At 47.5% G+C, this 12,512-nt stretch overlaps 1 protein-coding gene across 2 annotated transcripts in view; it reads right to left on the reverse strand.

Annotated features, from left to right (window-relative positions):
• XG (Xg glycoprotein (Xg blood group)) overlaps positions 1-12,512 on the reverse strand; it is a 65,298-nt gene that overhangs the window by 38,212 nt on the left and 14,574 nt on the right. The window contains exons 1-3 of one of the 2 annotated variants that reach the window (XM_073013899.1): positions 8,354-9,182; positions 6,367-6,408; positions 2,712-2,735 (exon numbers count right to left, since the gene is read on the reverse strand). In XM_073013899.1, coding sequence (XP_072870000.1) covers positions 2,712-2,735; positions 6,367-6,408; positions 8,354-8,479 — 192 coding nt within the window. In that variant the 5' untranslated portion in view covers positions 8,480-9,182. Of the gene's footprint in view, positions 1-2,711; positions 2,736-6,366; positions 6,409-8,353; positions 9,183-12,512 lie in introns of those variants that run through there. The other variant, XM_007990946.3, reaches the window with a different exon arrangement.

Here is a 12,512-nt window from a genome sequence, read left to right on the forward strand (position 1 = left end):
CCTGAGTAACTGGGACCACAGGTGCATACCACCATGTCCAGCTGATGTTTTTTTTTTAATTTTTTGTAAAGATGGGGTCTCACTATGTTGCCCAGGCTAGTCTCAAACTCCTGGGCTCAAGAAATCCGCCAGTCTCGGCCTCCCAAAGCGCTGGGATTACAGGCGTGAGCCACCACGCCTAGCTCCACATCTTATTTCTTAATAACATTTCCATCTACAGATCCTGGTATTTCTGGGGAAACGCTTTTTAAAATCTAACACTTAGATCTTTAAATTTCCACTTTTGACTTAACCTGAGGTGCAGGCTGGGTCAAGATTCCATTATCATTCAGAGAATCATTCTTTTAGTGTGAAGAACCTCTATTTGGGCCTCAAAGTTGTTTGCACCTCGAGGGTAATTTTGTCTGATTTTGCTAGCCCAACTTGGCTTTCTTTCTATTGGTATTTGCTTTGCGCATTTTTTTTTCCTAGCTATTTTCACCTTCCCTTTGGCATTTTGTTGCAAACGCTTCTCTTGTAGATAGCATGAAACATTTTAAATTGCATCATCTAATCTCTGTCTTTTTACAGATTTATTAAATCATTGAACATCAAACAAAACTAAGGATACACTATTCCTACTATTTTATTTTACTTTTCTTCTTTTTTAACTCCTTCCTTCCTAACTTCCATTTAGTATTCAGTTTTTAAATTTATTATTATTATTTTTTTATTTTTGAGACAAAGCCTGGCTCTGCCACCCACGCTGAAGGGCAGTGGCGCAATCTCAGCTCACTGCAACCTCTACCTCCGGGACTCAAGTGATCCTCCCACCTCAGCTTCCTGAGTAGCTGGGACTACAGGCGCTCACCACGACACCTGGCTAATTTTGGTATTTAATTTTATTCTTCATTTTTTTGTATTTAATTTTATTCTTCATTCTTCATTTTCCTCCATTAGTTCAGGAGTTATATGTTCAATTTCTATTTTTAACAGGAACACTTAACCTTAAAATGTCAAAATCCAGCAACATCTAACTACTTTTACTCACTTCTTCCCTTTCTTATCCTCTCTGTGAAGGTAGCCTAATCTTTAGAAATTAAGTTTCACTTTGTTGTTAACACCAGTTATTATTTTTTTAAACAGCTAACAATCACTTAGTTTTACCGGCTTGTTTCCAATGTCTTTGGCTGGCATTGCTGTTCGCATCCTGCTGTGCTATTCAGGGTGTGAATTTCTTCTTAAGGCAGAGCGTCATTTGGAAGATTTTTCAGCAAGAATTGCAGAGCTCCTTGTTGGAAATATTTACGCTATCATCACTCTCCAACAGCAATTTAGCTGCATTTTCAATTCTTGCTTGATAGTGAATGTTTCCTGAGCAACCTATAAATGCCTGTCCATTGACATCCTGACATCTCTCATGTCAGGAAGGCCGTCAAGGAGTCTGCTAGAAGTCTGGGAGTTATTTCTTTTTCTTTTTTCTTTTCTTTTTTTTTTTTTTTTTTTTTTTTTTTGAACGGAATCTTGCTCTGTCACCCAGGTTGGAGTGCAGTGGTGTGATCTCGGCTCACTGCAACCTCCGCCTCCCAGGTTCAAGTGATTCTCCTGCCTCAGCCTCCCAAGTAGCTGGGATTACAGGCATGTGCCATCATGCCCAGCTAATTTTTTTATATTTAGTAGAGACCGGGTTTCACCATGTTGGCCAGGTTGGTCTCGAAACCCTGACCTCAGGTGATCTGCCCATGTCAGCCTTTCAAAGCACTGGGATTACAAGTGTGAGCCACCACCCCTGGCCAAAGGTTACCTTTTTAATTGAAAATAAATAAATAAATAAATTGAAGCAAAATTTACATATAATTCGCCATTTAAAAGTGAACAATTCAGGGGCATTTAGAACATTCACAGTGTTGTGCAGCCATCACCTCTGTGTACTTCCAGAACACTTTTGTCCCCCCAAAAAGAAACCTGGATTTTATCAAGCAGTCACTGTCCCTTTCCCCTCCAGCCCCTGGCAGTCACGACACTGCTTCTGGTTCTAGGGATTGGCCTATTATTGAAATTTCATTTTCATAAAAATATACACTATGTGATTATTTGTGTCTGGCTTCTTTCTCTTTGTAAAATGTTTTTGAGGCTCAACCACTTTGTATCAATGTTCAGCTCTTCATTCCTCTTCAAGGCTAAATAATATTCCATTGTGTGGATGGACCACATTTTGTTTATCCATTCCTTCCACTGATGAACATGTGAGTTATTTCTGCCTTTTAGCTATAATGAATAGTGCTGCTGTGAACATTTGTGTACATATTTTTCTTAGAACCCTTGTTTTCAATTATTTTGAGTACATACCTAGGAGTGGAATTGCTGGTTCATAGAGTAATTCTATATTTAACTTTTTGAGAATCCACCAAAGCATTTGTTCACAGTGGCTGTACCGTTTTAGACTCCCACCAGCAATGTACAAACATTGTAGTTTTGTCACATCCTTGCCAACACTTGTTATTTTCCATTTTAGATTTTAGCCATCTCAGTGAGTATGAAGTGGTGCTTCACTGTGGTTGTGATCTGCATTTCCCTAATCACCACATTTTGCTTTCAATATCTACTATCTGGTACAGTTTTTGCATCTTCATCATACACCCCACAGTTCTGTAAAACATCCTCAACCATCCCTCCATAAGCATCAGTTCAAGGACACTGCCTCAGTTTTTCCCAGCCAGAGAGTCACTCACCTGAGTTTGGCTTCTTGGTGGGTTCTGTGAACAAAGAGAGAAAATAAATGCAATATGCATTGAAGACTCAACAGAAGCACAAAGAAAGGCCATGAACGCCCTGATGAAAGATGAAAAGGGAGTGACAAAGCAATACAAAGTAAATGATATGGACACAAATTCCATGTTGTATTCAGAAAAACAGCAAGAAAACACCCTTAAAATCCATTCAAAAACAATCGACCCTTGAGGCTGTGAGGATGCCCACAGGATGGCCAAAGTAGCTGAGAACATCCAAGACAAGTAAGTGAGCTACCTGCCTGTAGAGCCACCATAGAGCTGGACGGCGGAGAGCGGGGCAGGGGGAGGCAAAAGAAAAGATGGAGAAAGACTTTCAGCTTCTAGAATGATGGCTTTTCTCACTTTCTTTCATTCACTCATTTATTCATTCAGCAAACATGTATTGCATGGATGTGGATATCAGGTCAGGAGTGCTCAGGGTGCAGCCTGTGACCACCCTGCTCAGTGAACCTGGGTGTGCAGTGCGGGTGGGCAGACAGGGGCAGGAGGAGGTTTGAGGAAGATGGCTCAAAGGAGGTGGAGTCGGCCATGGCTGGGAAAATTGGAGCTTCAGGGCTGTGCAATGGCCAGACTTCTTCCAAACAGAGGAAACAGTGTATTTGAAAGCATGGTTCACATAACAGCCTCGCATTGCCTTGGTAGGAGGAAGCTGGAACACAGGGGTATGTGTGTGGTGGGGGCATTCACTGGGGGTGCAGAAACTGCAAAAAGGAGAGTCTGAAGCTCCAAAGGGGACATACGATTTCGCATGTCCTGTATTTTAATTGAAGGTTTCCCATCGCCTTTTCTCCTTCCTGCCACCTCCCTCTCCCTTCCTGCCCTCACTTCTTCCTTCTTCCTCTCCTTCCCTCCTTCTCTCCTTTCTTCCTTCCCTCTCTTCTTTTCCCCCTTCTTCTTTTCTTCTTCCCCACCCTCCTTTCTTCCTTCCTCCCCTCCATCCTTTCTTCTCTCCCTCTCTCCTTCCTTCCCTCCATCCTTCTTTCTTTTCCTTCTTCTTCCTTTCTTCCCCCATCTGTCTTTCTTTCCTTCCCCCGCTCCTTTCTTCCTTTCTTCCATTCCTCCTTCCTTCCTTCCCTCAGTCTTTTCCTATCTCATCTCCTTTCTTCTTCCTTCCTTCCCTCCATCGTTCCCTCTCTCCTCCCTTTTCTTCCCTCCTTCTTTCCATCCTTTTTTCCTCCCTCCCTCCCTCTTTTCCTCCCTCCTTTCATTGTTTCCTTCTCTTTTCTTGCTTCTCTTCCTTTTCCCTTCCTTTCTCCTCCCACCCTCCCTCCCTCTCTCTCATCCTTCCTTTCTCCATCTTCTTTTTAAAATGTAAAATTATAAAGATTTTTTAAAATAGTGATACACTCACAGAGTTTCTTAAAGCCCAAGCAGTATAGACAGTGAAAAGCGAATACCCCACAGTCGCCATACAGGTGACTGTGGTTCCTGTGCACTGGGGCTTCCTTCCTATATGGAAGGGCTGTGGATGAGCAGGCACATGCCTGCCCATTCATGGGGGGCTCTTGGTAGCAAAATGATGCATTCAAAGATGTGTTTGCAGGCACTGGCAGTCTTCCAGGTGAGCAATGAAAAGGTAGTAACAGGTGAGTGGAAAGGAAGTTTATTTCTGTGATTTTTAAAAAATCAACATGAAATTCACATATCATAAAATTTGACATTTTAAAGTGTACAATTCAATGGCATTTCATATCTTCACAATACTGTACAATCACCACCTCTATCTGTTCCAGAACTGTTTCATCCCCCCAAAAGGAGACCCCATAACCACGAGCAGTCCCTCCCTTTTCTCCCCTCTTCCAGCCCAACAATCGCTAAGCCACTTTCTGTCTCTCTGAATTTGCCTGTTCTGGATATTTCATATTAATGGGATCCTACACACTGTGGCCTTTTGTGCCTGGCTTCTTTCACGGAGCACATTTTCAAGGCTCGTGTAGCATGCATCAGAACCCCTCTTCCTTTTTACAGCCAAATAATATTCTGTTGCATGGAGGGACCACATTGTGTTCATTCATTCATCTCCTGATGGACAGTTGTGTTGTTTCCACCCTTGGCTTATTGTGAAGATTGCTGCTGTAGACATGGGTACACCAATATCTGTTTGAGCCCCTGCTCCCAGTTCTCTTGGGTACCTGTCTAGGAGTGGAACTCCTGGGTCACATGTCAGTGATCTTCCAGATCAGTAACATGTCTCGTTCTGTATCTGAGCCCACCAGCCAGCCCCTCCTTCACTATTGCACAGGGTTCTCTTGCAGCTATGCCTCATTCTTTGTCCAAACCAAATGCTGGTGCTACACACTCGGTCTGAATTTTGGAGAAAATCCCCCAATGCTTCCAAAGTGGTTGCAACCACACACCTGCCTCCAACTCCCACCCCTCAGTCTGCCTTGACAGGGTAGGATTCAACCTTCATCTTTTCTAACTTGATGGGAGAAATGGCAACTTCATGTTGGGGTGGGTCATTACATTTTCCTCTTGCACTGACAACAATTTTGTATCTGCTTTGTAGGATCATTATTAGCAAAAACATCACTGTGCGCAGAAAACTGGGAGAGAGATGAGTTCCTATTGTCTTGTTGTCGGCTTTTTAGGATCAGATCTGGTTATCATTCTCTATTCCTCCAACAAACACCATTATGTAACTGCCCTGGTCGACCAGTTGTTCCCAGTGCTAAAGCCCAACGGAGTCTTCCTCTGTGCACATAAAAATTTATTTTTCTTTCACAATAAATGTTTGAATCTCAATTAGACTGTCTGCCTCGAGCAGGACTTTCTGCAGGGCCCAGGATGCGCATTTTCAGCCTTCTGGTCAGTCAGAAACGTTCCAGCTGACCTTGAACTGATAAAACACAGAATGGGAAGATTCCAGGTCCTCAGTACCCTGGAGAAGAAAAACTCACAGCCCCATGAGTGAAGGTAACCAGAGAAGCTGATGGGAGAACAGAATGAAGTGTGCTCTGGGAGGAGAGATCGGAGGCCGTGGATTGGGACCAGGGTGTAGGACAATGAGGGATATGAAATGAAGCGTAAGAAAAGCAGAAACTGGGCCGGCCATGCTGGTGCACGTCTGTAATCCCAGCATTTTGAGAGGATTGCTTGAGCCCAGGGGTTCAAGACCAGCCTCGGCAGCATAGTAAGAATCCGTCTCTACAAAGAAAAGAAAAGAAAAAAATAGCTTGGCATGGGGGCACACACCTGTTGTTCCAGCTACTTGGGAGGCTGAGGTGGGAGGATCACTCGAGCCCGGAAGTTGAGGCTATGTGGTAAGCTATGATTGCACCACTGCACTCCAGCCTGGGCAACAGAACGAGACTCCCATCTCAGTAAAATAAAGTAAAATAAAATAGAATAAAATACTAGCATATTCCTAAACCACAGGTTTAGAAGCACAGACCTACCAAGAAATGAGTCTGAGACATTTAGAGAGTGTGTAAATGTTTGTCTCGAGGCGTTTGTAATCTCCCAGGAAGAACAGAGCTCTCAACAGCAAGAAATTCCCAACACTGGCCCAATCCAACCCCAAAGTAACTATACAGCTGATGCTGTTAGATCCAAGCTGAAAAGGGAAGGCTCCCCTTGAAATATCGGCACTTACCGGGGTCATCAAGGGCGTCCGCCAAGTCAAAGTCTCTTTGACCTATTGGGAGCAAACAGGGCATAAGTCACCCCATGATAGAAAAGCCAGAATCCCACTTGTTCCTCACCTCACGCTGCTCCTCTCCTCCTGCAAGCCTAGGGTCACCCAGAGCACTAAAACTAACCTGACTATGAGCTACGTGGGAGATGCAACCACCACCTCCACCTAGTCCCAGAACATACTCATTACCCAAAAGAAGACCTTTGTCCGCATTCAGCAGTCACTTCCCCTTCCGCCTCCCCAGCCCCTGACAACCACTAATCCACCTTCTGTCTCCATGAATTGTCTGTTCTGTGAACTTCATATAAATAGACTCCTACAATATGTGGTATTTTGTGCCTTGCTTCTTTCACTGAGCATGATGCTCTTGAGTTGCATTCACGTTGCAACTTGTGTCAGAGCTTCATTCCTGCTCATGGCCAGGAAACTTTGAAGGAAGCCTCTCTCCAAGCACATAGACTTCTCTCCTGGACTCTGGACTGTACCACTCACAGCTTAGGACTGGCACTTCCTGCCCCCCCTCCCCGGCCCACACAGTCTATGTTGAGAGGGGCTGCCCTAGAAGAAGGTGAAGCATAACAATGTGAGGATCCTGGATCCCTGAGAGACTATATGGAGCATAGGACACCTTTGCCACCTCACCTGGCTGCAACACAAAAGAGAGACAAACTTTTCATTCTTTGGGGGATGTTTGTTACAGCAGCTAGCCTATGCTGACAAATACAGGGTCAGGAAGCAACCTCTGTGGACAAGCTGAGGTTCCTACCTGATCCAAAAGCAGTTAACCTAATGAATGTGTCTGCAGCAGAGAGAAGAGAACATTCACATCTTTGTGACTCATCATTAAAAACACACTGCAGAATTTGTGAGGATGAAGAGTCCCTCTTGCTGACACATATGCACACCTTGCTCTTGTTCCTCCCTTGCCCCCTGCCAGTACTAACCTTGTAGAGAAAACACCACCAGAGAATTTATCAGGAAGTAGAGGATGCAGCCAGGAACACAGTGAATCAGCAGTTACTATGCATTGAGTTCTGTTGCAGTAATGCCAGGCACCCAAGCATCTCATCTGCCCACCCGAGGATGTTAGTATGACCAGCATGCATATTTCCCAAAGGAAGAACCTGAGGTTCCGGGACGTTCAGGGCAAGGCAGGAGCAGAGTCAGAATCTGCAGAATTGTCCAGGGGGGACAACCTCTCACTCAAACACTAAGCCATGGAGGAGACTAAGCCTGGGGGAACCAGGTGAGCCCTCGGTGCTGGCTCTCCCCCGCTCTGATGTCTGTCTCCCTCCCAAAAATCTGTCTGCCTGGGTGATGCTTGCTCTGTGGGAAGGTTCAAGGGCTCCAACATAGATTCGTACAGCCTGTGGCATGGCTCCAGCCAGATGCCACCCAGGCAGGTTTGCGGCTCCTCGTGGAGGTAATCAGGACCTCTCCAGAGCAGAAGGTGCATCCCCAGACAGGAGCCCCTAAGTCAGGACAGAGTCACCAACCTTGGAGGGAAGGGGGACTCTGAGCCCAGGGTACACACAGCTGCTGCCCCTGGGCCCAGACTGGAGGCTGGGAGCTGGTGGTGCCATTGCAGGTCAAATCCCACACAGCCATTTCTCTCGAACTCTGGGTGCCCCACATCCCTCTCAGATGATGTTCTGTGCTGCCAGTGATCACTGCAGGCTCGCCTTGAAGAACAACCCAGCCCTTCTTTGCTCCCTCCAGCATTCTCCCTATTTGTTGTTGTTTTCTTTTTGTTTGTTTTGTTTTTAGATGGAGTCTTGCTCTGTCGCCTAGGCTGGAGTGCAGTGGCACAATCTCAGCCCACTGCAACCCCCACCTCCTGGGTTCAAACGATTCTCCTGCCTCAGCCCCCTAAGTAACTGGGATTACAGGTGCATGCCATCACGCCCAGCTAACTTTTGTATTTTTAGTAGAGACAGGGTTTCACCATGTTGGGCCAGGCTGGTCTCGAACTCCTGACCTCAAGTGATCCGCCTGCCTTGGCCTCCCAAAATGCTGGGATTACAGGCGTGAGCCACTGCACCTGGCCTCCTCCAGCTCTCTTGGTCATCATGGTCCAAGCTGCTCAGACTGGGCTCAGGGACAGGAGCCGCCTCAGCCTCTTGGATCCGTGCGACATCTCTCCTCCGAGGGTGCCAGCAGTTCCAGTCAAGACACCTGTCCAGGACCCCAGAGTTAAGCGTCTCGGCTATGCACACACCCTGAGAATTTACATTCCAACCTGTGTTCACCATTGACCAAAATCTTCCACTGCGTTGTATCTCGGCCCATCCCAGCAATTCCAGGCATCCCCTCAGCAACTACTTCACAATCTCCTCCCAATCCGTGCACCCGGCCACTCCCTGCTGTTGCCCTAAATAACCAAAGGCCTCAGTGTTCTCTCTCCCCTCCCAGCCCCTCCTCTCTGAAATGCTGTTGCATAAAACAGGCAGGCGGCACGGGAGGGCTGCAGACAGCTCGTCTCATCCTGCAGCAGGAGGCCAGGTTGCAGCGGAGGCTCCTTCAGCTTTGAGATGCTCTAGATGACCCTGGGGGATGACAGGAATTGAGGGTGGGGAGTGTCACAGAGGAAGTGGAGCCTGGGGGTTTTAGGCTTTGCTTGGTTTCAGGGGTTGCACTGCAGCCAGAAGTTGCTACGTTCGTGACTCACACACACGAGGCTGCTGTGGGTCACACCCAGACCTCGTTACATAAACAAGGCGGACTCGGGCCAGCATCAGGCGGCCTGGGCACTGAGACAGTCTCCAGTCCTACATGCCAGGCAGGAAATCTATCTCCCAGGCAGGGCCCCCTGTCCTCTCTCCTCTCCAGGGAAGTTACAGCAACACCACGGCTGGGGTCCTCGTGGGCTTGGAGTAAGAACCCTGGGCTGGGAGATGTCCCAGGTAGACGATGCTAACTCCGGGGTCTCTGTCTCCAAGGTCAGGGTTGCACATGATGCTATTGCTTTCACGGGGTTTATTTTCCACCGGGAACATAAGATGGGGCAGGAACAGGAGATCTGTTTCCGATTTGCTTTGCTTATACTTAGTGAACTCAGCAGCTTTTAATCAAATCCTCGTGTTCTGGGATCCCTAAACCCCCAAGAAGAAAGCGGCCTCGTTTTGTGCTGGGACTGTGACAATGGTCCTCGCTTGCTGGCATCCTGGAGATGTCGATTAAGTGGCTCCTGTTGGTGGGTGGGAGGGCCGAGCGTTACACATGAGCCCGCCGTAAAGCTGTGCTCAGGACCCCAGCCATGTGACACAGCGCTTTGAAGCATTCTTCTGTAGCCCGCAGTCACCAAACCCCTCTTGGGCCCAAATTCCACCTCTGCCAGAGTCAAAGATGCTTCTTATTGGAGTTCCCCTGCCCCCCACCCAAATTCCTTACGTTGATTCAGACCTACACGTGGTTCAGGCTTAGGAAACAATACCGCCAGGGCAGGCCTCAGCAGCAGCCTCGGAAGCAGAAGTTTCTCTCGGAACTTCTCCAGCCCCCCTGTCTCTGAGTCCCATTCTCCCCTGAGGCACCGAAGGAACTAGAATCCCTCTTCCCAAGACGGGTCCCAGAAACAAGAACGCCTCTCCCCCAAAGCCAGCCATAAAACCTCAAAACAGGACTCTAACTGTCCCTCTAGCCTATCTGTATAAAGAGTGGCACAGGCCGGGCGCAGTGGCTCACGCCTGTCATCCCAGCACTTGGGAGACCGAGGCAGGCGGATCACAAGGTCAGGAGATCCAGACCATCCTGGCTAACACAGTGAAACCCCGTGTCTACTAAAAATTACAAAAAGTTTAGCCTGGTGTGGTGGCGGGCGCCTGTAGTCGCAGCTACTCGGGAGGCTGAGGCAGGAGAATGGCGTGAACCCGGGAGGCGGAGCTTGCAGTGAGCCGATTTCACGCCACTGTACTCCAGCCTGGGCGACAGAGAGAGAATATGTCTGGGGAAAAAAAACAAAAAACAGAAAACAAAAAAAGAGTGGCCATAAGGAAATTCCCTGACCTGCCTTGTTTGGGCGTCCTAAGACCCCCATCCCAGAGAAGCTGCCAGCCGCATACCCGGAAGGAAGGAGTGCTGCTCAGAGAGGCCAAGAAGAGGCTGGGCACAGAGGCTCATGCCTGTCATCCCAGCACTTTGGGAGGCCAAGGAGGGCAGATCATGAGGTCAAGAGATCGAGACCATCCTGGCCAACATGGTGAAACCCCGTCTCTACTAAAAATACAAAAATTAGCTGGGCGTGGTGGCGGGCACCTGTAATCCCAGCTACTCAGGAGGCTGAGGCAGGAGAATTGCTTGAACCTGGGAGGCGGAGATTGCAGTGAGCCTAGACTGCGCCACTGAACTCCAGCCTGGCAACAGAGTGAGACTCCGTCTACAAAAAAAAAAAAAAAAAAAGAGAGAGAGAGAGAGCGGCCCAGAAGAATCTAGATACACAGGCCTGGCTGGGTTTCCCCGCTCAGACCTTCAGCATTGGATCAGGCCCTTTTTGTCCAACCCTATTTCTACACAGCTATCCAGACTTGGTTGAACCAAAGCATAAAAATAGACAGTCTCCCCTTGTAACTCGGGGTCTTCATTCTGAATGCTCCCCTGTATACACGTTAAATACATTTGCATGTCTTTTCTCCAATTAATCCATCTGCTTCATGTCCGTGATTTTCAGTAACACTTCAGGGGCCACGACCCCAGAAAGTCAATATAACAAACAGCAATTTTGCCAAGCAAAGAACGTACCGTTGCTCAAATAATAATAATGCAATGTCAAGGCCAATGCCCACTGAACATTAGCTGCCACCAGCACAGCTGCCACGCAGCACAGGAGAGCAATCGACCCACAGAAAACCTCTGCTTCCCACTGAATTATTTACCTCAATCTAAAGAAGAAAATCAGCTCCCGGCAGGCTCTGAGCAGAAAATAAAAAGGAACACACAGAGACTGTCTAAATCCCTGACCCCAATTACCGCTATTGCCAGCAGAATTTGTACACCGCAGAATTGAATTAGAGTCAACTGCAGTCATCACAGGACGTGCAACCACATTAGTAAATTCAGACAGGCTCTTCTGTTTCACTATTCAATTCAATATCCTTTGATCTGCGTGCCCTGGAGAAACAAAGCCCTTTAAAGCAATTGTTCTCTTCTTTCCTCCCTTCCTTCCTTCCTTCCTCCCTCCCTCCCTCCCTCCCTCCCTCCCTCCCTTCCTTCCTTCCTTCCTTCCTTCCTTCCCTCCCTCCCTCCTTCCCTCCCTCTCTCTTTCTTTCTCCTTCTTTCTTTTTCTTCTTTTATATAGAACCTCACTATGTTACCCAGGCTGGAGTACAATGGCGCAGTCTCAGCTCACTGCAACCTCCGCCTCACAGGTTCAAGCGATTCTCCTGCCTCAGCCTCCAGAGTAACTGGGATTACAGGCGCCTCCCACTATGCTCAGCTAATTTTTTTTAATTTTTAGTAGAGATGGGGTTTCACCATGTTGACCAGGCTGGTCTGGAACTCCTGACCTCGTGATTCGCCCACCTTGGCCTCTCAAAGTGCTGGGATTACAGGCATGAGCCACCGCGCCTAGCCTTTTTTTTTTTTTTTTTTTTTTTTTTTTTTTTTTTCATATCAAATCTCACTATGTTGCCCAGGCTGAAGTGCAATGGCGCAATCTTGGCTCACTACAATCCCTACCTCCCTGGTTCGAGCGATTCTCCTGCCTCAGTCTCGCGAGTAGCTGGGATTACAGGTGCGTGCCACTACGCCCAGGTAATTTTTGTATTTTTAGTAGAGATGGGGTTTCACCATGTTGGCCAGGATGGTCTTGAACTCCTGGCCTCAAGTGGTCCACCCGCCTCGGCCTCCCAAAGTGCTGTAATTACAGGCATGAGCCACTGCCCCCAGCCTGTTTTTTATTTCCTTAAATAGGATTGTACTGGTTTTCTCTGAAGTGTGGGTTCATTTAAACCAATCTTTCTGGGGTCAGCTGCTGCGGTTGAAGCCACTTAGTGGGTCTTAAACCCATAGAACCCTTCTCAGCTTGAGGCAGCCCACAGACGGGAAAGTTCTGAGGTTCTGCAAACCTGGCACAGGGACCCCGAGAAGAACAAATCTTAACTTCCTTCGGG

The sequence above is a fragment of the Chlorocebus sabaeus genome, chromosome X, assembly GCF_047675955.1.
Source record: "Chlorocebus sabaeus isolate Y175 chromosome X, mChlSab1.0.hap1, whole genome shotgun sequence".
Lineage (NCBI taxonomy): Eukaryota > Metazoa > Chordata > Mammalia > Primates > Cercopithecidae > Chlorocebus > Chlorocebus sabaeus.